Below are 24,812 nucleotides of genomic sequence, written 5' to 3' on the forward strand. Positions count from 1 at the left end.
AAGTCTGTCAACAAAAGGTAAACAAACAATATTTTAGTATGCCTTGACAACTGGCATTGAGATTTATCTAATTTTTGAAGCATTTGAGCTTCCCCACTCAGAATATCGCAGTGGGTATTCGTCAAACATCTGCGGAGAGCCGCTCCTGGTGGCTGGGGATCTGCCCTGACACGGGAGGTGGAGAGGCCTGCTGGAAGGCAGGGAGGCCGGGGGTCCCCAGCAGAGCAGGAGCCGGTCTCTCCGCAGCTCTGGTTGCAGGCGCGCCAGGATGACTGGGGTGCAGAGCGCTGGGTACAGGGCGCCTCACCCCGGGCCTGTAAACTGGCCCCTCAAGGAACAAGTCCTCTACAGTCGGTGAGGTGGACTTATTTCAAGCTCTCAAAACGGGTGTTCTATGACGAACAGCGTGGAAGGCTTTTTTGATATAATGTCTGAACACCTGGCCAAATTAAGAGTGAAATCAAGATACAGGCGACCCAGCAAAGAAGAGGGGCCGAGGGACCGTGGGCAGCCCGCGCTGCCGCCTGGAGCAGGCACGCGGGAGAGGAGCGGACACCACAGCATCAGCTGCCCAACACGGCTGAAAAACCACAGCCGCCTCGGCCACCCCGGGGTCCTCCTGCCGACAGAGGGGGAAAGACTCCAAGGGCAACCACTCTTTTTTTATTTTTAAATTGATGTACAGTTGATTTCTAATGTGTTAATTACTGCTGAAGATTAATTACAGAAACATACATGTATATTCTTATAATCTTTTCCATTATGGTTTATCACAGAGGACTGAATACAGTTCCTTGTGTTGTACAGCAGGGCCTGCAGCTGTTCAATTCTATACAGAACAGATCACATCTACTAACCCCAACCTCCTGCTCCAAGAGGTGGTACTTTAGTGACCTTTGGGTTGAGGCACCTCAGAAAGATGGAATGTGCTCGTCCCCTTACCTCCTCACCCCCAAAAGAATACTGAGAACTGCCGCTTGTCGTAAATCATCTGCCTGCCAATGCAGGAGACGGAAGTGGACCATGGGTTCCATCCCTGGGTCTGGAAGATCCCCTGGAGGAGGGCACGGCAACCCACTCCAGTGTTCCTGCCTGGAGAATCCCGTGGACAGAGGAGCCTGGCGGGCTGCAGTCCGTGGGGTCTCAGAGAGTCAAGACATGACCAAGAGACTTGGTGCAGCACTACCAGGCTGTTAGCATAGCTCTGCTGGCCTTCCTGGCGAGCACTGAGGAGCTACTTAGTTTTACCAAAGGAATGTTTCATGTTATTATAAGGCATTCTTTACATCTTACTCTCATCTAATGGTAACTAGTCTCTTGGACTGCAAGGAGATCCAACCAGTCCATCCTAAAGGCAATCAGTCCTGAATATCCATTGGAAGGATCGATGTTGAAGCTGAAGCTCCAATACTTCGGTCACCTGATGTGAAGAACTGACTCACTGGAAAAGAGCAGTCTCAAGACTGGCCAGGCGAGGGTCAGGATCTCAATGTAGAAAGGTGGTCAATCTCCCTCCGTACCTACCTACATGCCTATGTACCCATACATGCATCTCTAACTACGTGTCTATCTATCTACCCCTGCACCTATCCGTTAACCCATCCTCCCATCTCTTCACCCATCTGAATAAATTTGATGTGCAACACTGCATGAGTTTAAAGTGTGCAAGGTGTTATTAATTTGTGTTCTATAACGCGACTGCTGACGGAGTAATTATCAGCTGTGTAATTATAGTACAATATGATTTATACTCGTCATGTAGATACTTTAGATTTCCATGGCTTACTTAGTACTCATTACAAGTTTGTACCTTTAAACACCATTACTCTTAGCCCTCCCCTCCATCCTCTGGTAATCACCATCTTTCTGTTTTTTACACATTTACTTTTTTTAGATTCCACACAGAAGTACTATCGTCATACAGCACCTGTTTTCGTCTGTCTGACTTATCTCACGTAGGATAATGGGCTCAAAGTCCATCCATACTGTTACACATGGGAGGCTATTTTCATGGCTGAAAACTATTCCATTGTGTATATGGATCGTATCTTTTTTATCCATTCATCCGCTGACGGGCATTTGGGTTGTATCTGTATCCTGGGAACTGTCAACAGTGCTGCAGTAAAAATGAGGGTGCATACACCCTGCTGAATCCCTGCTTTCATTTCCTCTCCGTATACACTCAGAAGGGGAATTGTGTAAGCCCGTTTTTAGTTTTTTGAGGAGCCTCCGTAGTAGTTGGACCTGTCTTCACTCCGACCGACGGGGCTGGGTCTCTTTTCACCACGCCCTCACCAGCACTTGCTGTCTTGTCTTTTTCGTGACAGCCGTTCTGACAGGCGGGAGGCGGCAGCCCGCTGTGGTTTTGACTTCCCTGATGCTGGATGAGGTTGAGTATCTTTTCATGTGCCGTTTGGCCATCTGTATGTCTTCTTTGGAGAAATGTCTATTGAGTTCTTCTGCCATTTTTCTTTTGTTGTTGTTGTTGAACTGACTGAATGTCAATAAAGAATCTGCCTGCAACACAGGAGACCTGGGTTCGATCCTCAGGTTGGGAAGATCCCCTGGAGAAGAGAATGGCTACCCACTCCAGGATTCTTGCCTGGAGAATTCCACAGACAGAGGAGCCTGGTGGGCCACAGTCCATGGGGTCACAAAGAGTCAGACACAACCGAGCAACTAACATTTTCACTTTCACTTTATACATTTTAGATGTTAACCTCTTGCCAATATATGCTTTGCAGAGACGGTCTTTCATTTCGTAGGCTGTCTTTTCATTCTGTCACCTGTCTGCTAGGCTGGAGCTTGCGGATTTGATGTGGCGCCATTTTTTATTTTCGTTATTGTTTGTGGTTTTGGTGTCATGCCCCCCCAAAATTATTGCCGAAATCTGTAAGGAAGAGCTTCTTCTCTGTTTTTTCTACAAGTCCTAGGGTTGTTATAGTTCAGGTGCTGAGTCATGTCTGACTTTGTGACCCCATGGACTGCAGCATGCCAGGCTTCCCTGTCCTTCACTACCTCCCAAAGTTTGCTCAAATTCATGTCCATTGAGTCGGTGATGCCATCCAACCATCTCGTCCTCTGTCGTCCCCTTCTCCTCCTGACTTCAATCTTTCCCAGCATCAGGGTCTTTTCCAATGAGTTAGTTTTTTGCATCAGGTGGCCAAAGCATTGGAGCTTCAGCTTCAGCATCAGTCCTTCCAATGAATATTCAGGGTTGATTTCCTTTAGGATGGACTAGTTGGATCTCCTTGCAGTCCAAGGGACTCTCAAAGGTTTCGGGTATCAGGTCTTATGTTTAAGTCTTTGATCCATTTTGAGTTGATTTTTCTGAGTGGTGTGAGATGGGGGTCTTATTTCATTGTTCAGTGTGAGTGTCTAGTTTTCCCAGCACCATTTGCTGAAGAGGTTTCCTTTCCCTATTGGGTCTTCCTGGATCCCGTGTTGAAACGTCAGTTGATCACAGAGTCCTGGGATCTCTAGCCTGTTCTGCCGGTAGACGTGCCTGTTTTTATCACTGACTTTACAGCATAGTTGGCAGTCCAGGAGCACGAGGACTCCCGTTTTGTTTTTCTTGACTACGCAGGATCTTCCGTGGTTCTGCCGAAATCTGAGGACTGTTCTTTCTATTTCTGTGAAGAATGTCTTTGGCGTTTTAATGGGATTGCACTGAGTCTGCCGACGGCTTTGGGCAGTATGGTCGTTTTATCAACATTATTTCTTCTGATCCACAAACACAAGATGTCTTTCCAATTGTTTGTCTTCTACAATTTCTTTTGGCAGATTTTGTAGTTTTCATCGTACTGATCTTTTCATTCCTTGGATAAATTCATTCCAGCTATTTCATTGTTTTGATGCTACTGTGAGTGGGATGGTTTTATTTCTTTTTCAGATGCTTCATCATTAGTGTAAAGGAATACAATTGATTTGTGTGTTGATTTTGTATCCTGCCACTTTACTGAAATCATTAATTAATTCCAACAGTTTTTTGACTAATTCTTTGGGGTTTTCTCTATACAGGATCATATCATCAGAAAACAAAAGCTGTACTTCTCCCATTCTGATCTGCACGCCTTTCTTTCTTCCTGCTGCCTAACTGCTCTGGCTGGGACCTCTACTGGTACTATGCTGAAGATGAGTGCTGAGGGCGGCATCCTTGCCTTGTGCTTGATCATAAAGGAAACTCTCTCAGTTTCTCTCCATTGAGTATAATGTTACCTGTGGGCCTGTGGTATACGGCCTTTATTGGGTATGTTCTGTCTACATCCAGCAAATGACTTCTCCTTTAGCTTAAGGCTAGCAAAATTCAGAGATCAGTATTTACTGTTCTACCTCAGGGTCTGCTAGTTAGGAATTCACTGGTGAAGAGCCTCAGGTGCCTTTGGCAAAACTGGAACACGGGCACTTGACCTCTCTCCCTGGCGCCCTCTCCTGCTTGTGCCACCCTTTTCATCTCTCTCCCTGAACCAGATTTAGAAGATGATCTGATATCATGAATTCATACCAGAGTGTGAATTCTAAGAGCATGTGTTCCTTCTTGCAAGGATTTAGGCAATTACTATCTCTCTGTAATTGGGGAAAGCTCAGTTTGGAACTGGGTTTGGACTCTAGCTCCGCTGTCCACCCCCTACGTGGCCTGTGTGCACGTGCTCTCCACGGGCTTCAGTGTTAGAGTGGGGGTGGGGGGCCAGGGGGTAAGTGCTGCCTCTGTGACAAAGCTGCATGGATTAAATTAGGCATACGTTTTTACTGTATGCCTACTGAATCACCAGGCATTGTTCTAGATGCTGGAAATACAGCTGTGTGCTGTGCTTAGTAGCTTAGTCATGTCTGACTCTTTGTGGCCCCATGGACCGTAGCCTGCCAGGCTCCTCTGTCAATGGGATTCTCCAGGCAAGAAAAGTGGAGTGGGTTGCCATGCCCTCCTCCAGGGGATCTTCCCAACCCAAAGATCAAACCCAGGTCTCTCACATTGCAGGCGGATTCTTTACCAGCTGAGCCACCCACAGGGAAGCCCCAGAATATTGGAGTGGGTAGCCTGTCCCTCCTCCAGGAGATCTTCCCAACCCAGGAATTGAACCCAGGTCTCCTACTGCACGCAGATTCTTAATCGTCTGAGCCACCAGGGAAGCGACAGAAATACAGAGCTGTCCCTGTCTGTGTCCATGGAGTTCACATGCTAACTAGAGAGAGGGAAGCACAACCAACTCAGAGAAACGCAGGATGCCGGGGGGAGAAGTGCTATGGGGAAAAGTCAGGTTTGGTGGTGGGGTGTTCAGGAGCGTAAGGTGTTTGTGAATTGTCACTCAAGACTCCCCTGGAAAGGTGACATGTGAGCAGACGCCTGCAGGGAGGAAGGGAGTGGACCATGAGGATTTCTGGGCGGACAACGCAGGCGGAAGGAAGGGCAAATGTCACCGCTCCATGGAAGGAGCCCACTTGGAGTCTCTGAGTCAAGAGAGACAGCTGGAGGCTTCAGTGAGATTCTGGAAGGCTCGGGGTGCTTTTAGTTGGTGAGGTGAGAATCACGGGACGGTTTTAGGTGAAGAATGGACATCTTCTGACTTTCATTATAAAAGGACCGTTTGGTACCCGGGCAGGCACCACAGGAAGGATGGGGCCAAAGCAGGGAGATCAGATGGGAGCCTCCCCAGCAATCCAGGCAGGGGAGCAGCTGGTGGTGGCCGCGGCTGGAGGGCCACTGGAAAGTGTGTTCCTAGACAGGAGAAGTCTGGGTTTCTTCTGAGTATTTATTTTGAGCCGCTGAGACTGGATCTGGCTAGGCTATGTAAGAGAGTCAAGGAGGACCGCAAGCTTTTTTGCTTCAGCAACTAGAAAAGTCAGTTTCCATTCATTGAAGGGTGGGCCCTGGGGGACCAGGCTGGGCAGGAGTGGGGCAGGGCATGTAATGACGAGCTTGCTGCAGGAGCTGACTGTTGGGCGCTCAACCGCACGTGTCAGACAGGCAGTGCAGTCTGGGTGCAAGCTCCTGACCCATACCTGGGCTTTACATCAAAAACAGGTGCATTCAGAATATCCTCCGAATAAACACAGGTAAGAAGAGAAATCACAGTGGAAATTTAAAAGTCAGTAAGCTGAATAATAAAAATAGGATGTACCAAAACATGCAGGATATATAAAAGACCATGCTTACTGGGGATATAGTCTGAAATATATACTGGTATATTGCTGAAAATAGCTTAAAAAACACCCATGGCTGATTCGTGTCCATGTATGGCAGAAACCACCATATATTGTAAAGCAATTAGTCTCCAATTTAAAAAAATCAATAATCTATCCATTTTAAGAACCTGGGAAAAGACACAAATTTAATCCTTCCAAAAAGCGAAAGGGAAAAGATCGTGAAAATGAAAGTAGAGTGCACAGATGGACGAAACGAGACATAAACACATAAAAGCAGAAACAAGCAACTGTGCTTCCCCTGGAAGCTCTAACAGAATTCCCGGTAATGCTGATCAAAAGACAGAGAGCGAAAAGAGCAATTCTAATATCAGAAATTTTAAAAGGGTAAAAAGGTCTACACATTTAAAAATAAGATGGTATTATGATCTTCATGCCAATCACTTGAAAATACAAATAAAAGGACACATTTCTTTAAAAAAACAAGACTTAGAGAAACTAAATGAAGAAGACAGATAGCGTGCTAGCGCCGCAGATGGGGAGCAGTGCCCAGGGCATGGGCAGCGGGGGGTTTCCGACTCGCTGCTGACGGCCACTTTCTTGCTTGGGCTTACAGTTACACAAATGCTTTCCTTTTTGAATATCTGTCAGTTTCTACACCTATAATTTGTGCTGTTTGTGTATGTATATTATATAGAATTAAACATTTCTCTAAAAATTATGTAAAAAAAAAAAACAAACAAAGGAAACAAACGAGGGCTTGCAGGGCACTTCAAGGCAACTGGGTGTTCTCTCTCTGAGATCAGAGTGAGCAGGAGTGGTTTTACACTGTGAACCACAGCATCCTCTGAAGATGCTGGGAGACGCTTGTCAGCTTTCTTCTTTGAGCACAGCAGCAATGACATGAAAACAAGAAATAACAATACCCTAGTTAGAATAAAACTATGGGGAACTTTGGTTACAGAGTGCTCACTGGCTTTCAAATGCTGGTATTGTATGCTTCCTGGGTAACTAGTTAGCCACGTTATTCATGGTTAGCCTTGACCTACAATTTAAAGTGGAAATATTAATATAATGAGGATAATAAAATGAAAATGTTGAAAATCTGATGGACCTAAATGACCTGTTTCATTGTATGAAAGCAATGAATACCTTTCCTATTAGCTGAGAAAAGTCAGCAAACCACAGTTAATTTTACAAAAACAAAATCAAACCATAAAACAGACAAGACACTCTGAAATGACCTCTAAGTTAAGATTTATTTAAAATATATTTGATGCAATTTGTAATGGAAGAACAAACTATATTAAAAAGTTTTTAGATACTATTAGTATTGAAGAGTTTTTTTCTCACACAGACAATGTATGCCTGTAGTTTTTCTGTTTATTTTTTTAAACATGCTAGGTACAAATCTTATCATTCCTTTCTGGAAAACGCCCACCGACAGATACTGTGCTGCCCTTCCCAAGAGAACAGTGCTTTCCAGTAAGAGACAAGAACATCCGAGAGTGCATCTCCCTGGCGGCAGGTGGGCCGAGACACACCCACGAAGGAGCAGTGGACGTGTCCACGCCTCCTGTCGGCCCACTCTTAGGCCTGTACGGAAGGCCCACTTACTCTTTCAAAGGTCCACAGAGAGACAGAAAAAGCCAAATTATGAATAAGCTACGTCCATGTGCTTCTACCATAAAACACAGATCTGAGCTGTTAACGCCGAGTACGATTCCTTATCCTTAGGACGTGTGTCATCAGCATCTCTAAGACAGGAGCCACCAGACACAGCGTGTTGCAATCGTTTCAAAGGCTTTTCAGCAAAAAAGAATGATACATGCATAAAATATATTCTGTTATTTCTCTTCTGAAATTTTCAAGTACACATTAAAATACTTACACATTAGACTATTTTAAAAGTGCTGGTTTTGAGCAGAGTAAAATTACCTATGACATGAATATTAAAAATGTAATCTCCAATAAGATATGAAATAGTTCGTTCTTCACAAATAAGCAGATATCTGAATTATAACATTAAAATGTACGTCTACTGAAGAAGAAATACAGTAGTAAAAGCCTGAGACACACTAGTGACTTATTATGCTTTTCTTTTTGGCTGTATATACACTATTCCTGGATATAGTTTCACTAAGCAGATATTTTTTTCAGAGAAATAACCCTGCCACCGGTGGTGAAGTGTTCAGCTAGAGACTCGGCATTCGATACAGCCACTAGTGTCATGCGAACAGACTTGCTGCAGATTCAGGGAGAGAGGCATAAACATACTGACTAAAGAAAAGCAGCGTGCTAAACTGCACCGAGACACAGCGCTTGAAAGCACAGCCAGCACTTGACCGACTTAAAACTGGTCATCTTTGCCGTTCAGTCGCGAGGTCGTGTCTGACTCTTTTGCGACCCCATGGGCTGTCCGAAGCTCACCAGGCTCCTCTGTCAACGGTATTTCCCAGGGAAGAGTACTGCGGTGGGCTGCCATTTCCTTCTCCAAGCAAAACTAGAATATGAAGTGTGATAACATTGTGTACTTCATTAAACATTTGTTTTGCTTGCCTTTTTAGAATTTTGGGGAATTCTGGAAGAAATGATTGGAATGAGTCCTCTGAAAGCACAAAAAATTAGATATTAGAATGTGGGATGTTCAAACTGATGAAGCTCTACTCCCCAAACGTTCCCATGGCAAGAAGGTACATCCACGTCACCCCAGTGACCTTTAAGTGATAAAGTTGAGCACTGAAGTATTTAAAAGTTCTCAGTAAGGATTCCCAGTCTGAGAGTTTGGGAAAAGGGATCTCAGGGATTCTGTCATGCTACAGGAATAAAGGTTCATTTTACGGTAGACATCTGATAACAAATAGACAGCCAATCAACCCACTCCTGTATTCTTGCCTGGGGAATCCCCTGGACAGAGGCGCCTGGCGGACTACAGTCCATAGGGCCACGAGGTCGTCCATCACCCAAGTGCCTTAGCATGCACGCAGATGGGCAATCAGGTTTACTCGTGAGCCTCTGCTCTCCCTCACCATTTTCTCTGACAACTACAGCTACCCTGGTTCACTCTTGAGGGTATCAGAAAATGTTACATAAATCCAAGTGTGTGCCTAAGATTGTTGGAAAAGGAGCAAAGGATGAAGGCAACAGAGAAATAACAACCAGTGCGTGCGTGCATGCTAAGTCACCGCAGTCCCGTCTGACTTTCTGCAATCCAATGGACTGTAGCCCGCCAGGCTCCCCTGTCCATGGGATTCTGCAGGCAAGAGTACTGGAGTGGGTTGCCAGGCCCTCCTCCAGGGGGTCTTCCTGACCCAGGGATCGAACCCGCGTCTCTTTACGTCTCCTGCACTGGCAGGCGGGTTCTTTACCACTAGCGCCGCCTAAAACAAGACTTAACCCCAGATACGGGCTGTTGAGAGCACCAAGAGACTTGAAAGGGCAGGCAGGGTACTTCCAAATTATCAGGAAGTCGGGAGAAGGAAGTGGCAGCCCACTCCAGCGCTCTTGCCTGGAGAATCCCAGGGACGGGGGAGCCTGGTGGGCTGCCGGCTATGGGGTCGCACAGGGTCGGACACGACTGAAGCGACTTAGCGGCAGCAGCAAGTCTGTCTCAGCTTTCAAGACACGCACCAACTTTCCCCCTTCAAGTCATACTTCTGTCCACAAAATCTGACTTCTAAAACTGACAAATTAGCTGGTGACAATTTCTTTTAAAACTTCCTACAGGTTTCTAGTACATGTGCACTTAAATGATGATTCAATACCCAAAGTTTGATTTTCCTTTGTCATCATGGATTGTCTAAGCAGATTTATCCACTAGAGGGATTTAATTTTTTTCTGGCAGTCTTCTTGACAGGTTCCAGTTCAGCTGTTTGCTTTGAACACTCCCAGGAAAGGGAAGCCCTTTCCCTGTTTTAGGCGGCACTAGAGATAGAGCTATGCAGAAGCAGGCTGTCCCGAGATGGGTCAGGTCTTCCCCCCAGGGAATCGAAATCTGCTTCCCCGCGACTGACGCCTGCCTCTTCTATTTTTGTCCCATCCAGTCACCCAGAAGCCAGTCTAACCCACCCACACCATGGACATCAAACGACAGCTATCACATTCCTCCCAGGACCTACTTTTCCTAGTAAACATCTCCAGGGTAACTATGTATAATTCAGTGGAAAGTACATGGTCCCCGGAGGCCAAGTTCAATAGATTCCTGGTTGCTTATTATTAGAAACCCTCTCTAAGCCTCATGTAAGTTCTCTCCTCTGTGAAACAGAATATCCCAGCCTTACTAGGGTGTTTGGACGAGGGACAGCTTGGCCCGGGGCTGCCCACTGCAGAGCCTGAGCCAGGGGAGAAACTGCTGGATGCCAGCTCTTTCCCTCCCCAGCTTCCTCCCGCGTGCCCTCCTAAAGACGAAGAGCTCGGAAGTGGATGAGGCATTGCAGGCACTGCACGACGGGCTCAGAGTTCCAGAGACTGTGCTCCTAAGAGCATCTGCTTAAGGTCTCAGGACCCTGCAGTTCCCACAGAACTGTGCTCACTCAGAAGCCCACACGTTATTATTTATATGGAAACAGAGCAAGTCTCCATTTCCTGTCCCATATCAGGACTCGCTCTGATTTTCAATGACATGCTCCCCACTGAGCTGTTTCCATTCCATCCTGTTGGTTTTGGCCCGTCCTCCGTGCCCATCAGAGACACCTTTTCAGAAATGGGACGGTCGGACCTACCCGCTTTCCCTCCTTGCTTTGTTTAATCGACACACTTCTGTCCTGCAGAAGCTGGAAATGCCCACGCTTTTTCTGAGATGTAAGTTTCATAAAACAGACTGTATCAGGCTCCCGAGCAGCACAACTGCCCCATCCGAGCCCCCAGCTCCCCTGCCCGCCGGCGTCTCTGTTATTGGAGGGACTGCCCGAGACAGGCCCTCACGCCCCCGGCAGAGCGAGAGGTACGCAGGCGACGCGAGGGCTGGAGCAAAGAAGAGAAGGCTGCACGGTCCCCACCCGTTCAAAGAAGGAAGCAAAGGCCAGCTGTACCGTGGCTTCATCCTGCAACTGAGCAAGCGCAGCCCTGGGGGCCCGGGGCCGCCGGCTCTGGCATCCTGGGTGGACGTCCTGTGTGGTGGCTGCAGTCCTGACGGTGTAGGATATACTGGGCGAGTTAGCTAGTTTCTCTGTGCGTGGCTCTCCTAGTTGGTAAGACGACAGTCATTACTTCTCCCTCTGATACCAAAATAACAGCCAAGTCTCAGTGGAAAGGAAGGAAGAGAAGAAAAATAGAAGGGAGCATGGGAGGCAGGGAGGGGACCCCGGGACGTCACGGGGAAGGTCAAGGCCGAGCTTTGCTTTTTAAAGTGTTCCCTCCAACCCACAATGTTCAGAAGTGAAGCCGGGTCAAATGAGAATTCCGTCTTGGTGGCCAACAGAGAGAATCAGTGTTCTCTGGGTCTTTCCATTTCCAATGTGGAGAATGGCTGCTATACTTAAAACAGATAACCAGCAAGGACCTCCTGAAGAGCACAGGGAACTCTGCTCACTATTCTGTGCTAACCTATATGGGACAAGAACTTGCAAACGTGTAGACACAAGCATGAGGATACCTGAATCGCCTTGCTGCACGCCTGAAACCAACACCACGCTGTGGGCCAGCTGTGCTCTGGCCTAAGACAAAACCTCTTCAGAAAGGGCATGGACTCAGGGTCGTCACACGTGTGACTCACATGGAGCAGAAAGTAACGTGAAGAATGCTTAAAGGAAATAATTGCACCGAGTGAATTTCATCACCCATGTCCTGACAACGCTGGACTCTCAGGCTTTCTTTAGCCGTTTATGCACGACTTTTCATCAGCCCATCATTTTTATTAATGGACAAATACACATTCTCCTTTACTGAATCTTCCTGACACGATCGTTCAGTCTCTTCGCCTAATGTGTGTGCACACACCTTCGTCTGATGCGTGCGCACCTCCTGGGGGCAGCTGAACTGCGTAGGCACCACGGCGCGGGGCTCACGGGCGGCGCCCAGGCCGGCTCCTGGAGGAGCTCCCCCAGCCCAGGCCATGCCTGGGTCTCCTGGCCCCGGAGCTGGCGCCAGCCCATCCTGTTTCCTACTTCCATCCATTAACAGGCTGTCTGATGTCACTTTAAAACATACACCACAAAAAAGGCAATACAAGAAAGGATGAGAAGGAGCAATGAGGTGTGCGTCCAAGGTTGGGGTGAGGGAATAAACAATAATTTTTCCATTTACATACAATCAGTCCTGGGAAGCTGTCTATGCTAACAGAACAGACATGCATCCCGAGGTGTGCATACTGAAGAATATGTATATATATATACATATAAATAAGCGATAATACATATAGCTAAAAATGGATGAATACATCATACTGACCTTGGGGGGTTTAAACGGATAGTCAGGTGAAAAGGTTATGTCAAGAAAGAACACCCCTCCTTCATAGACAGATCCTGGGGGTCCCAATATAGTTGACCTCCATTCATAAATGTTGTCTCCTTTGGGTCCAGCACTGAAATAAGACATACAAATGAAATGTGCTTAGAGATGATAATAAAGCTTGGAATTGTAAAAATATCTATTTATGATAACAAATTGAGCCATTCCATAGAAAACACACCAAAGTTAATAGGTTAATTCCAAATGAGGATTCACTTGTCAATATCATCAGTATTCTATAAATGAAATAAGTTGGTATTACTAAATTATACAGAACCAAGAAGTTCCGTTTTGCCGTTCATAACCTTAAACCTATGAAACAAAAGATTCCAAGGACCACAGACCAGAAGCAAATTTTTTAAATTAATTTTTACTGGAGCAACATGTTTAATAAAGCATAAAATTATTTCTGAGACTCTGAAAGGGTGGTATAAGGTCAAAGAGACAAATTTTTAAGCTAGAAGGAATGCTAAAGAAAAAAAATAGTCTAATGCTTTTGTTAACTAAAAGCACCAAGGAGGTTGATGGAGATCAGGAAATGGTCATCATTCATAAGACTCAGCTCAAGTATCACATCTGAATCTTCTTTTCTCACTTCACCAAAAGATTCCCTGCTAAAGTAGCCAGCATCCCGTCCCACTAGGGTGGTCTGTAGAAGACAGGATGTAGCATTTTGTTTTAGACCTGTGCTTTGAAACTGCTTGCTTTTCCGTCCCTCTCTGGAAGTCCTCCGAGGACCAGGTTCTGCCTTGTTCTTGGTACTCAGTAAACAAGAGTTCGTCAGATGCTGCTGCTGGAGTAAGAGCCAAGCGAGGGAAGCCACGCGGCTACTAGCGGCAAACCTGTGCTCCGCAGCCGCAGAGAAACTCACGGACGAAAAGAAGACCCACACGAGCCAACTGAACTGTCCGCATTCTTCCAGAGTAACAGAAGGCAAAGCGAGATTAAAATTAAGCCCTCCAGCGTTCTTCCTGCCACACCAACCTCACAGTACATCAGCCAGAAATCCCCTCACACCCTGTAGCAAAGTGGGCAATCCTGTTAAGGTGCTTGAGAAGATTTTATTGCCAACAAAGATTTGTTTTCTTTCATACTGTGAAATTAGTTCGTATTTACAATTTCATTATTGGGCAGGAGACCAAAACAGCATGCGTCATTATCTGTGACAATGGAGGAAGAATACATCAACACACCAGGGAACAGACAGCCTCCTCAATAAATGGCGTTGGAAAAACTGGACACCAACACGTAAGAATCAGACCGGACTTTCTCACACCACATACACCATTACACTCACAAGCGATTAAAGACTTAAATGTAAGCCCCAAGCCCACAAAAATCCGAGAAGAAAACAAATGCAGTACACTCTTTGACGTCTGTCTCGGCAACATTTTTGGGGCTGTGTCTCTCAGGCTAGGGGAACAAAAGCAAAAATGAACAAATAGGGCTGCTGCTGCTGCAGTCGTGTCCGACTCTGTGCGACCCCAGAGACGGCAGCCCACCAGGCTCCCCCGTCCCTGGGACTCTCCAGGCAAGTGCACTGGAGTGGGTTGCCATTGCCTTCTCCAATGCATGAAAGTGAAAAGTGAAAGTGAAGTCAATCTACCTCAAACTAGCTTTTCCAAGTGAAGGAAACTATCTCTGAAATGAAATGGCAGCCTACTGAATGGGAGAAGGTATTTGCAAATGACAAATTCGTTAAGGGGATAATATCCAGAGAACACGAAGAATCCATACATCTCAACATAAAAAAACATACAACCTATTAAGAAGTGGGCAGGGGACCTAAACAGACATTTCTCCAAAGAAGACATCCCATGGCCAACAAGCTCAGGAAAAGCCACTCAACATCACTGATCACAGAATGCAAATCAAAACCACAATGGGTATCGTCTCACGCCCGTCATAGCGGCAGTCATCAGAAAGACAGCAACCAACAGGTGCTGACAGGGATGCGAAGAGAGAAAGGGAGCCTTCTGCACTCCTGGTGGGAATGTGAGCTGGTGCCACTGCTGTGGAAAAGTGTGGAGAGTCCTTGGGAAACTGAAGGTAGAGCTGCCGTGCAATCCGACGAGTTCACGTCTGGGTGCGACCCAAAGACACGCAGACAGTGATGCGGAAAGAATATGCGTCCTGGCGTTCACTGTGGCGTCGCTGACGCCGGCCAAGGCACAAAAGCGACCTGAGTGCCCATCAGGAGACGAACAGATGAGGAACATGTGGCATCGCAGTTTATATATTTATATGCATCACATCTATGACACACGTATGTGCATTGCATTGTGTCTGTGAGATATATATATATATGCTGCTAAGTCACATCAGTCGTGTCCGACTCTGTGCAACCCCATAGACGGCAGCCCACCAGGCTCCCCCGTCCCTGGGATTCTCCAGGCAAGAACACTGGAGTGGGTTGCCACTGCCTTCTCCAATGCATGAAAGTGAAAAGTGAAAGTGAAGTCGCTCAGTAGTGTCTGACTCCTAGCGACCCTATGGACTGCAGCCCACCAGGCTCCCCCGTCCCTGGGATTCTCCAGGCAAGAACACTGGAGTGGGCTGCCATTTCCTTCTCCAATGCATGAAAGTAAAAAGTGAAAGTGAAGTCGCTCAGTAGTGTCTTGACTCCTAGCGACCCCATGCACTGCAGCCCACCAGGCTCCTCCGTCAATGGGATTTTCCAAGCAAGAGTGCTGGAGTGGGGTGCCACTGCCTTCTGCATATATATAAGCATTACACTGCCTCTATGACATGGGTTTCCCTGGCGGCTCAGGCTGTAAAGAATCTGCCTGCACTGTGGGAGACCCAGGTTTGGTCCCTGGGTTGGGAAAATCCCCTGGAGAAAGGAATGGCTCTCCACTCCAGTATTCCTGCCTGGAGAATTCCATGGACAGAGAAGCCTGGTGGGCTACAGTCCATGGGGTCACAAAGAGTCAGACATGACTGAGCGACTAACATTTCACTTCACTTCATCTATGACACAGATATACATCTGTTGGCCACTGTAAGCAATGTTGCAGCGAACACTGGGATGCATGTTCTTGTCAAATTACTGTTTTCATTTCTTTGGATACATACCCAGAAGATGTGCATAGGTATAAATGATAATATATGGGGCTTCCCAGGTGGCGCTAGCGGTAAAGAACCTGCCCGCAACGCGTGAGACCTAAGAGACGTGGGTTCGATCCCTAGGTCAGGAAGATCTCCTGGAAGAAGGCATGGTAACCCACCCCAGTATTCTTGCCTGGAGAACTCCATGGACAGAGGAGCCTGGCAGGGTACAGTCCATGGGATCACAAAGAGTCGGACATGACTGAAGTGACTTAGTACACAGCACATATATAATACTATTATATATCATATAAAAATAAATGTATGTATCAAATATAGAAGAAGATGTGGAATGTGTGTATATATATGTGTGTGCGTATATATATATATATATATATATATATAAAATATTACTGAACCATAAAAACAGCAATCTCGCCGTTCGGGGCAGCACAGATGACCTCGCAGGCACAATGTGGAATGAAACAGGTCGGACGCAGAAAGACAAATGCTACAGAATCTCACCGACATGCGGCATCTCGAAAATAAAGCCAAAGAACACGTGTATGGAAACAGAACCAACTTGCAGATACAGAGAACAGACAGGTGGTTGCCAAACGGGAGCCAGGGTAGAGAGAGGGGCGGGTGATTAAGCGGGGCAAATCTGCAGTGGCACAATAAATGAGCCACGGGTATGAAACGCCGAGGGGGAAATGCAGCCAGCCATCGGGGAAGAGTTTCTTGTGGTGACTGCTGGAACAATGCCAGAAAAGCATGCATCTTAACCAACTTGGGATTATTCTGGGAAGGCAAGGATAGTTTAATAACAGCAAGTTATTAATGTAATTTAAGTTATTAATGTAATTTATTTATATAAGTTATTAATGTAATTTACTTGCAACACATTAAAGTAGAAAAAAATGACAATCACAATAGGTGAAAAAAAAGCACTCAATAAATTTTAATGATGGCTATTCATGAAAAAACTCCTAGCAAATTCAGAATATTAAGAAACTTCTTTAACTTGATAAAAAGCACATACCAAAAACCTCATAGCAACTGTATAATCATGGTAAAATATTAAAAGTTCATGCCTTAAAAATTGAGGCTCAAGACAAATATGCCCACTAAATCTATTTCCAGTCATTACTGTTCTAGAGCTCATATCCATCAAGGCATGAAAGAGACTGGGATGGAAGAAATAAAATGGCTGGCATTTATGGTATTTATGTACACAGAAGAAAGCTACCCAAATCTATGTACCATTTTCTAAATTTAATAAAAGTTTAACATGGTAGCAGGATATAAGATCAACAGACAAAAATCAACTGCATTTCAACACACCAACAAAACTAGAAAATGCATTTTAAAATCCTTTTTACGATAGTATCAAAAATACAAGGAACCTATGAATAGAGTTCAGGAAAAATATATAAGATTTTTATGGAGAAAGCTATAAAAATATTGAAATACCCTCAAGGAAATTAAATAAATGAAGACACCAAGTAAGAAGACCCAGGACCCTGGGGATGTCAATTTTTCCTTGATTCAATGTAATTCTAATCAAAAGTCCAACAGATTTTTAAAAAACAAAACTTGACACATTGATTCTAGGATGCTTTTGGGACCTCAGGGAAGCTCCTCCAACTTTTCTACACACAAATGAAAATCTGACAGATGTTGGAACTGATGGGGCTGAGAAGACAGTTTTGTCTTTGGACAACAGAGAAACTGAATTTCTACCTCAAGGAGGCGGCACTGGTGGTAAAGAGCCTGCCCGCAAATGCAGGAGACTTAAAGAGACATGGGTTCGATCGCCGGGTGGGGAAGACCCCCCTGGAGGAGGGCAAGGCAACCCACTCCAGTATTCCTGCAGAATCCTCTGCACAGAGGAGCCTGGCGGGCTGCAGTCTACGGGGTCGGTTTGAGCCAGACACGACTGAAGCGACTTGGCACACAAACGTATAAACCTCTGTTGTAGATGGATTAAGCACTTAAATGCAAAAGTCAGAAGCTTTACAGTTTGACTACAGAGAGGGACAAGGCGAGCCATAAACTGGGATCATATAAAATGGACGAGATTCTCGTGCCCAGAATATACTTGTCTGAGTAAGTTATGAAACAGCAAATTCGTGCAGTGACACAAATGTCCACTGACAGAAAAAGGTGTAAATTCACCCAAAGGAATACTACACAGCAATGAAAACATATAAACTAACATTGAGAAATCTTAAGAATATCCTAATGAATACGAAAAGCAAGTATAAAAGGAATATGCACCATATAACACTATTTCTACAAAGTATAAAAACAAACAAGAAAGAACCCAGGGAGGGACAGACACTGAATGTTCCAGAGAGGCGTCTCCTGGGGAGAAGTGGAGGGTGGCCAGTAGAGCTCGGGAGGAGCTTCAGGGGTTCTGGGGATGCTCTCCTTCTCAGGACGTGTGATGGATTCTGGAGCTATCTGTTTTACTACTAGGTTTCATAACTTCCTTACGTATTAGACATTAATATATTCTTAGATCTGTATCAATTTTTCATATTAAGTATGCAGAAAAAGCCGACCAAGCTGTCACGTGAGAACAGGAGGTTGCACGTACTGTGTGGTCCTACTCTAGGAACTAAAGACATAAGACAATACTTTGTATCATTTATGGATACATATCTGTGTCAGCGCCTTTCAAGAAGTGAACTGGAAAACACACCTAAATTTAAGAGGACAGCTGTGCAAGGAACGTGGGAGAGCTGGACCAGGCGATGGGAGGAAACAGATCGGAAGGAGGGTTTAATTTTATTTCGAGGCTTTGATTTCTCTTATTTAAATACAAAAAATAAAATCACAGTTAGCCAAGTTCATCGCCAAATACTGAAATAAAATTCAAAGGACTGGGGCCCAGCCTTCCTGCCCCATCTGACCACTGGCCTCCTCTCCTGAAGGGGGCAGTGAGGCGCAGACAGAATATTCAGGTCAGGTGACAGTGAGGATATGCCAACAGCAGCATCTTTTTGCCAGACAAGCTCACTCATTGAGATAAATAATACACAGCTTTGTCCAAGCTATAATTAGACCCAAAATGAACTGATAAGTTTATTAGAAGGAAGGGCTTAAAAGTAGAGTAAATTATAGGTTTGTAGTTACAACATTACTTCAAGGGAGATAAAGAAATTTAATTTAAAAAATATGGGCTTCCCAGGTGGCTCAGACTATAAAGACTGTCTGCAATGCAACAGACAAGGGTTCGATCCCTGGGTTGGGAAGATCCCCTGGAGAAGGGAATGGCAACCCGCTCCAGTGTTCTGGCCTGGAGAATCCAAAGGACAGAGGAGCCTGGCGGGCTGCAGTCCATGGGGTTGCAAAGAGTCAGACACGACTGAGCGACTAACACTTTCTTAGACCCAACAAAAACAGATAAGTTTATTAAAAGGAAGGACTTAAAGGTCGAGTAAATTATAGGTTTTTGTTTACAACATTACTTCAAGGTAAGTGAAGAAATTTAATTAAATGCAAAGAGGAGAGCACACAGCTAGGAAACAAGGAGCAGAGACGCAGTTCCCAAATCCGAAGATGTAATGTAAGAGTCCCTTTGAGACATTTTAAGATAATTTTCCAAGAACGGTCATCACAGTTAGTTATATAATGTAAGTAATTAAGGAGTCACCAAATTGTGCCTCCAAAGAGGGAACTCGAAAGCAGACGGCAGGAGGCACTCCAGGAAGTGGACGGTGCCTGCAGATAACGCATATTCCAGTTATGCCTGATCCAAGCTTTATCTGGCTCTCAGTCAGAACTCCAAATTTTACTGCTTCTTCGAAGTCATTAACAGTGGATTAAACAACTCCGTTAACAACATCACTCTGAGTCGCTTCATGCTGCCAAAATGTGACCTTCAGAGAAAATCCTAGCAGTGACAAACTATCTGAAAAGCAGACTGGTGCTTTATTTCTGGTTTTTAGGCTTTTAAAGATTTCATTGCAGGATAGCTGATGTGCAGCGCCGTGTTGGTTTCCGGTGTACAGCAATGCGATTCAGTTATACATTCACATTCAGCTACGCACACACTCATTCCTTCCCGGATCCGTTGCCCATACAGGCCATCACAGGAGATTGAGCAGAGCTCACCGTGCTGGACGGGAGGCGCTGTTGACTACCTACCTTGTGTAGTGTGTGTACATAAAAACCCCAAGAAGAAATGCTGGGGAGGAAAAAGGATGCATCGAGGGCTTGAGACTGGTGTTTTAAAATGCATTTAACACTAATGTTATTTCCTTAATACACAGATTGAGCCTTGGCAATCTGGCCACCTCCATCATCTGAGAAGTGGTCTATCTGCACCACTTATAATCCCAAAGCTTATAGCAGAGGTCCATGAACTACACAGCCCTCTGTCCCACAATCACTTTAATACATCCCAGTTGAGAAGCCCTAGTGTGAGTGTCTAGAACGGCGTTGGACAATATGGTGGGCACGCAGCCATCGAGGACGTGAGCTGCAGCCAGTTCAAGGTGAGACGCACTGTCAGGAAAAGATGCTCAGCACCCCTAACCAGGAAACGCAAGTGACAGCCGTGGTGAGACAGCATCTCACGCCCGTCAGGATGGCCATCACCAGAGGGAACCCAGACAGCAGATGCGGGTGACGAAGCAGAGCAAAAGGGATGTGTGCACACTGCTGAGCGCAGCACAGCCACTGTGGAGAAAGCACGTGGAGATTTCCCAGAAAACTAGAACTACCCTTCCAGCCAGCAATCCTACGCCTGGGCATATAGCTGAAAAAACACAAAAACACTAACTCAAAAAGATCCATGCACCCTGTATTCACAGTATCACCATTCACAGCTGCCAAGATAACAGGAGCAACCTAACTGTCCATCAACAGATGAATGGATAAGGACGACGTGGTACCCGATGGATATTCCTCAGCCATAAAAGCGAGTAAAGTGTGCCATTCGCAGCAACACGGAAGGATTTAGAGGGCATTTACTAAGTGAGTGAAGTCAGAGAGAGAGAGATGCTGTAGATCTCACACATATGTGGAACCTAAAAAATACTACAAAATGGCGAATCTTACAAAACAGAAGCAGACTCACAGACACAGGGAACAAACTAGTTATACCAGAGGTCGGGGGCAACACAGGGGTGTGGGAGTGGGAGGTACAAACTATTTGGTGTGAGACAGGCTCAAGGGTTATAGTACAACATGGGAACACAAGCCAGTGTCTCGTAACATTGTAATAACTGAATGGAAAGTAACCTTTAAAAACTGAATTTAAAATGAAAAAACCTTAAAAAGAATGTATCGTACAGGACAGGAAATATAGCCAACATTTTATAATAACTATAAATGGAGGATATCCTTTATAAATTCTGAATCACTATGTTGTACATCTGAAATTTATATAATATTGTAAATCAGCTATACCTCAATAAAAATAAAGGAGAAAAGAATTTACAGTGCAAAAAAAAAAGTTTTTATAATACCAGTAAAAAAACAAGATGTGTCGTGAAAATAAAATAAATACCAAACTTTGACGACAATGCGAAAGAAAGTGAACGACCTCATTACTTATTATCCATTCCGTGCTGAAATAATATCTGGAGTGTACTGGGCCAAGATGCGTCAAAATTAATTTCACCTACCTCTTTTTACTTTTTTAAATGTGGCTACTAGAAAATTTAAATTACACACGTGCTTCATATTATATTTCTATGACAGTAACTGCCTTGAATCTACTTTCTGTGACGGTGGGAATGTTCAAGTTTTCATCCTGAGCAGGTGTTGTAACCATCAGCTACACGTGGCCGTTTGGCACCTGAAACGAGGTCAGTGAGAATGAGGAAGTGGATCTGAAACCTCACTGAGTTTCAGTGAATTTAAATCCAAATAGGTCCACGTGGCTGGTGGTCACACACACGCACAGCGCAGACCCACTGGGACGCGTTTAATATGTCAGGACCCACACGAAGTGGAAGAACGGGCTTTCATACACTTTGGCTGGATCAGAAAAGTGAGCGTCAGATGTTTCAGCGTTTCATGCTTTTAACGATCCCTTCTTCTGTAACCAGGTCAGACAGAGGCTGGTGCCCGGAGACGCCTGTAGCATGGAGCCGCACTGATGCTGGGGGCAGGCTCCTAGCCAGACGGTCTGTGCGCATCTCAGCCCCGCCCCTGCATGAGCACCGTCTGAGCTCGGTCACGGCCGACTCTGTGCGACCCACGGACTGCAGCCCGCCAGGCTCCTCTGTCCATGGGATTCTCCAGACAGGAATACTGCAGTGGGTTGCCATCTCCTTCTCCGGGGGATCTTCCCAACCCAGAGATGCAACCCACGTCTCCTGTGTCTTACGCATTACAGGTGGATTCTTCACTCGCTGAGCCACTGGGGAAACCCAGACACCTACCTGACCCTGGCAAATATGTCATCTCTCTCTGCCTTAGTTTTCTCATGGGAAACACAAGGCATTACAGCACCTACCTGCAATGTGAAATTTCAGTGGAACTGCACTCACAGAGCTTGGGAAATGGGCTGAGAAGGGCCCAAATAGTAAGCCTGCAAATGTGGGCTGCTACTGCGGCTCTCAGGCCCGCCTGTGGGTGGTACAGAAGTGTACCAGCTCACTCGAAAGGCTAACTGCCTGGTGGTTTTCTAACAAAGGTTTCAAGACCCTGGGACTAGAAACAGGCTACTGAGACCGGGTACAGATGATGGGCCTCCTCCTGCTCCTCAGTCTGCCCCCTTCGGGGCCCCACCCCCCACCGCCTTGTTTTCTCACCCCCCACATGGTGGTCCATCGTCCACCTTTGAAAATCAACCAGCCAGACACCGATGGAATCTTTAACCTCATCAGAAGCCCGAGAGCCAACCTGGACCAAGCTTCATTTCACTGTGTAGTTGATTTACAATCTATTAATTCTTGCTATCTTCAGCATCCCCTGGACAGCAAGGAGATCCAACCAGTCCACCCTAAAGGAAATCAGTCCTGAATGTTCATTGGAAGGACTGATGCTGAAGCTGAAACTCCAATACTTTGGCCACCTGATGTGAAGACCTGACTCACTGGAAAAGACCCTGATGCTGGGAAGGATCGAAGGCAGGAGGAGAAGGGGACGACAGAGGATGAGATGGCTGGATGGCATCACTGACCCAATGGACATGAGTTTGAGTAAGCTCTGGGAGCTGGTGCTGGACAGGAAGGCCTGCCTCTTCCTTCGCCTCTGAGTCCCGCGGAGCCTGTCGAGTCCTGCTGCCAAGCGCCTTTCTGGCCTGTCTCCGGGCTGTATCCTCTGTCACTTTCACGGTGCCAGCAGCATTCTCTGTGATTTCCCTGCCTCCAGTCTTGCTTTCCTCCCATCCTCCCACTAAAGGGAAGAATGGACACTCTCCAGAAAACCTTTTAAATGGGATCGTGTTTCCCTGTTTCTCTGGCTTCTCCATTCCTCAGGCACACGTGAAGTCTTCCATAAAGATCTGGCTCTAGCTGACTTCTGTGACCTCTTTCTTTAAACTTGCTCTCCTCCAACTCCATCCTCCAACCATACTGGAACCACTTGCGGAAGCTCCATGGGGTCTGGGCTCTTTTGGGAGCTTTTGGAGAAGAAGCTCTGCAGGTCTGACCATCCTGTTTGTCCTTTAGGTCTTACCTGCCTTCTCCTCCAGGGCATCTTCTTTACCCCTAAAGGCAGGAGTAACGTTCTATGCAAACATGGCATCATAAAAAGTTGTTTATGGGGCCTTTAATACTGGGCAAAGAAGAAGAGTTAAGAAACAACATTATCTGGATCAGAGGAAAGAAGAACTTGCCCTGATGGTGAAGGGGCATCCCTGATCGCCGAGAGGGTGCTGAGAAAATAAGCCAGGATGGCCGCTCCTGAGAAGCCCAACAGAGAATGTCTCTCACAGACTCCCAAGCGTTCCTGTGTTTGTTCAGTAATTTTTCCTACAAGACCGGTATCATCAACACCACTGTAACATCTCAGGAAGTCAGAATGTCACAGTACTGAATATATATAACAAAATCACTCTGCTGTACACCCGAACCTAACGCAACACTGTGAATCAACTACACTCATACATAAAACAAGAAATTAAAAAAGGGGGGGGGAATCAGGCAAAAGGGTGAAATCCTAAAAGGAAAGACAATGAAAGAAGAAAAGAAAAGATCCACTGTATATTCTAAATTCCAAGCAGAGCTGGACGGTTCCCTCCCATTACTATTTCCCAGTTTCTTTCCAGCTCATAAGAGTCTGGGGCTTATTCTCAAGGTATCCCTAGAAAATGAATTGTTACTTTTTGTGAACGAGTGCTTTAAAAAATGGGAAGGATCTTTATCCTCAATCAGACTTTTCCGATTGGGATGCAAACATGGGGAAAATTCATCTGACTACAGTTGTTGTGGTTTAGTTGGTGACCCCATGGACTCAAGCCCGCCAGGCTCCTCTGTCAGTGGGATTTCCCAGGCAAGAACACTGGAGTGGGTTGCCGTTTCCTTCTCCAGGGGATCTTCCCGACCCAGCAATGAAACCATGGATCCTGCATTGATGCCTTCAAACTGTGGTGCTGCAGAAGACTCTTGAGAGTCCCTTTGCCTGCAAGGAGATCAAACAAGTCAATCCTAAAGGAAATCAACCCTGAACATTCATTGGAAGGACTGATGCTGAAGATGAAACTTGAACACTTGACCATGTGATGCTAAGAGGGAACTCATTGGAAAAGACCCTGATGCTGGGAAAGATTGAAGGCAGGAGGAGAAGGGGACAACAGAGGATGAGATGGTTGGATGGCATCACTGACTCAATGGACATGGGTCTGAGCAAGCTCTGGGGGATGGTGACGGACAGGGAAGCCTGGAGTCTGAAGTCCATGGGGTTGCAGAATCAGACACGACTGGGTAACAGAACACTCCCTACGCTGGCAGGCAGATTCTTTACCACTGAGCCACCAGGACAGCGCCTCTAACTTTTTACCAAATCTTAGAAGTCTCTACTCATCTACCTTGGATCTTTTGTTAACTGTGCAAAATAATTACTGCTGAAGAATCAAAGCATTTCCCAGGGCATGCAGGAGCTAGCAAGATAGTATGCTAAGTCAAAAACTAACCTCCTAGAAGTTACCAAAGAAGGCACACTCTTTCAGGAGTGCGTGTGTGTGTTCATTTCTCCTAATATGTGATATATTA

At 45.8% G+C, this 24,812-nt stretch overlaps 1 protein-coding gene across 1 annotated transcript in view; it reads right to left on the minus strand.

Moving 5' to 3' along the window:
- Positions 1-24,812, minus strand: part of LOC120865894 (ubiquitin-conjugating enzyme E2 E2) — a 355,392-nt gene that overhangs the window by 62,163 nt on the left and 268,417 nt on the right. Inside the window, exon 4 of the mRNA XM_040243309.1 lies at positions 12,529-12,661. Within this exon, the coding sequence (XP_040099243.1) occupies positions 12,529-12,661 (133 nt within the window). The remainder of the gene's footprint in view (positions 1-12,528; positions 12,662-24,812) is intronic.

Source organism: Oryx dammah, unplaced genomic scaffold, assembly GCF_014754425.2.
Source record: "Oryx dammah isolate SB20612 unplaced genomic scaffold, SCBI_Odam_1.1 HiC_scaffold_7, whole genome shotgun sequence".
Taxonomy (NCBI): Eukaryota; Metazoa; Chordata; class Mammalia; order Artiodactyla; family Bovidae; genus Oryx; species Oryx dammah.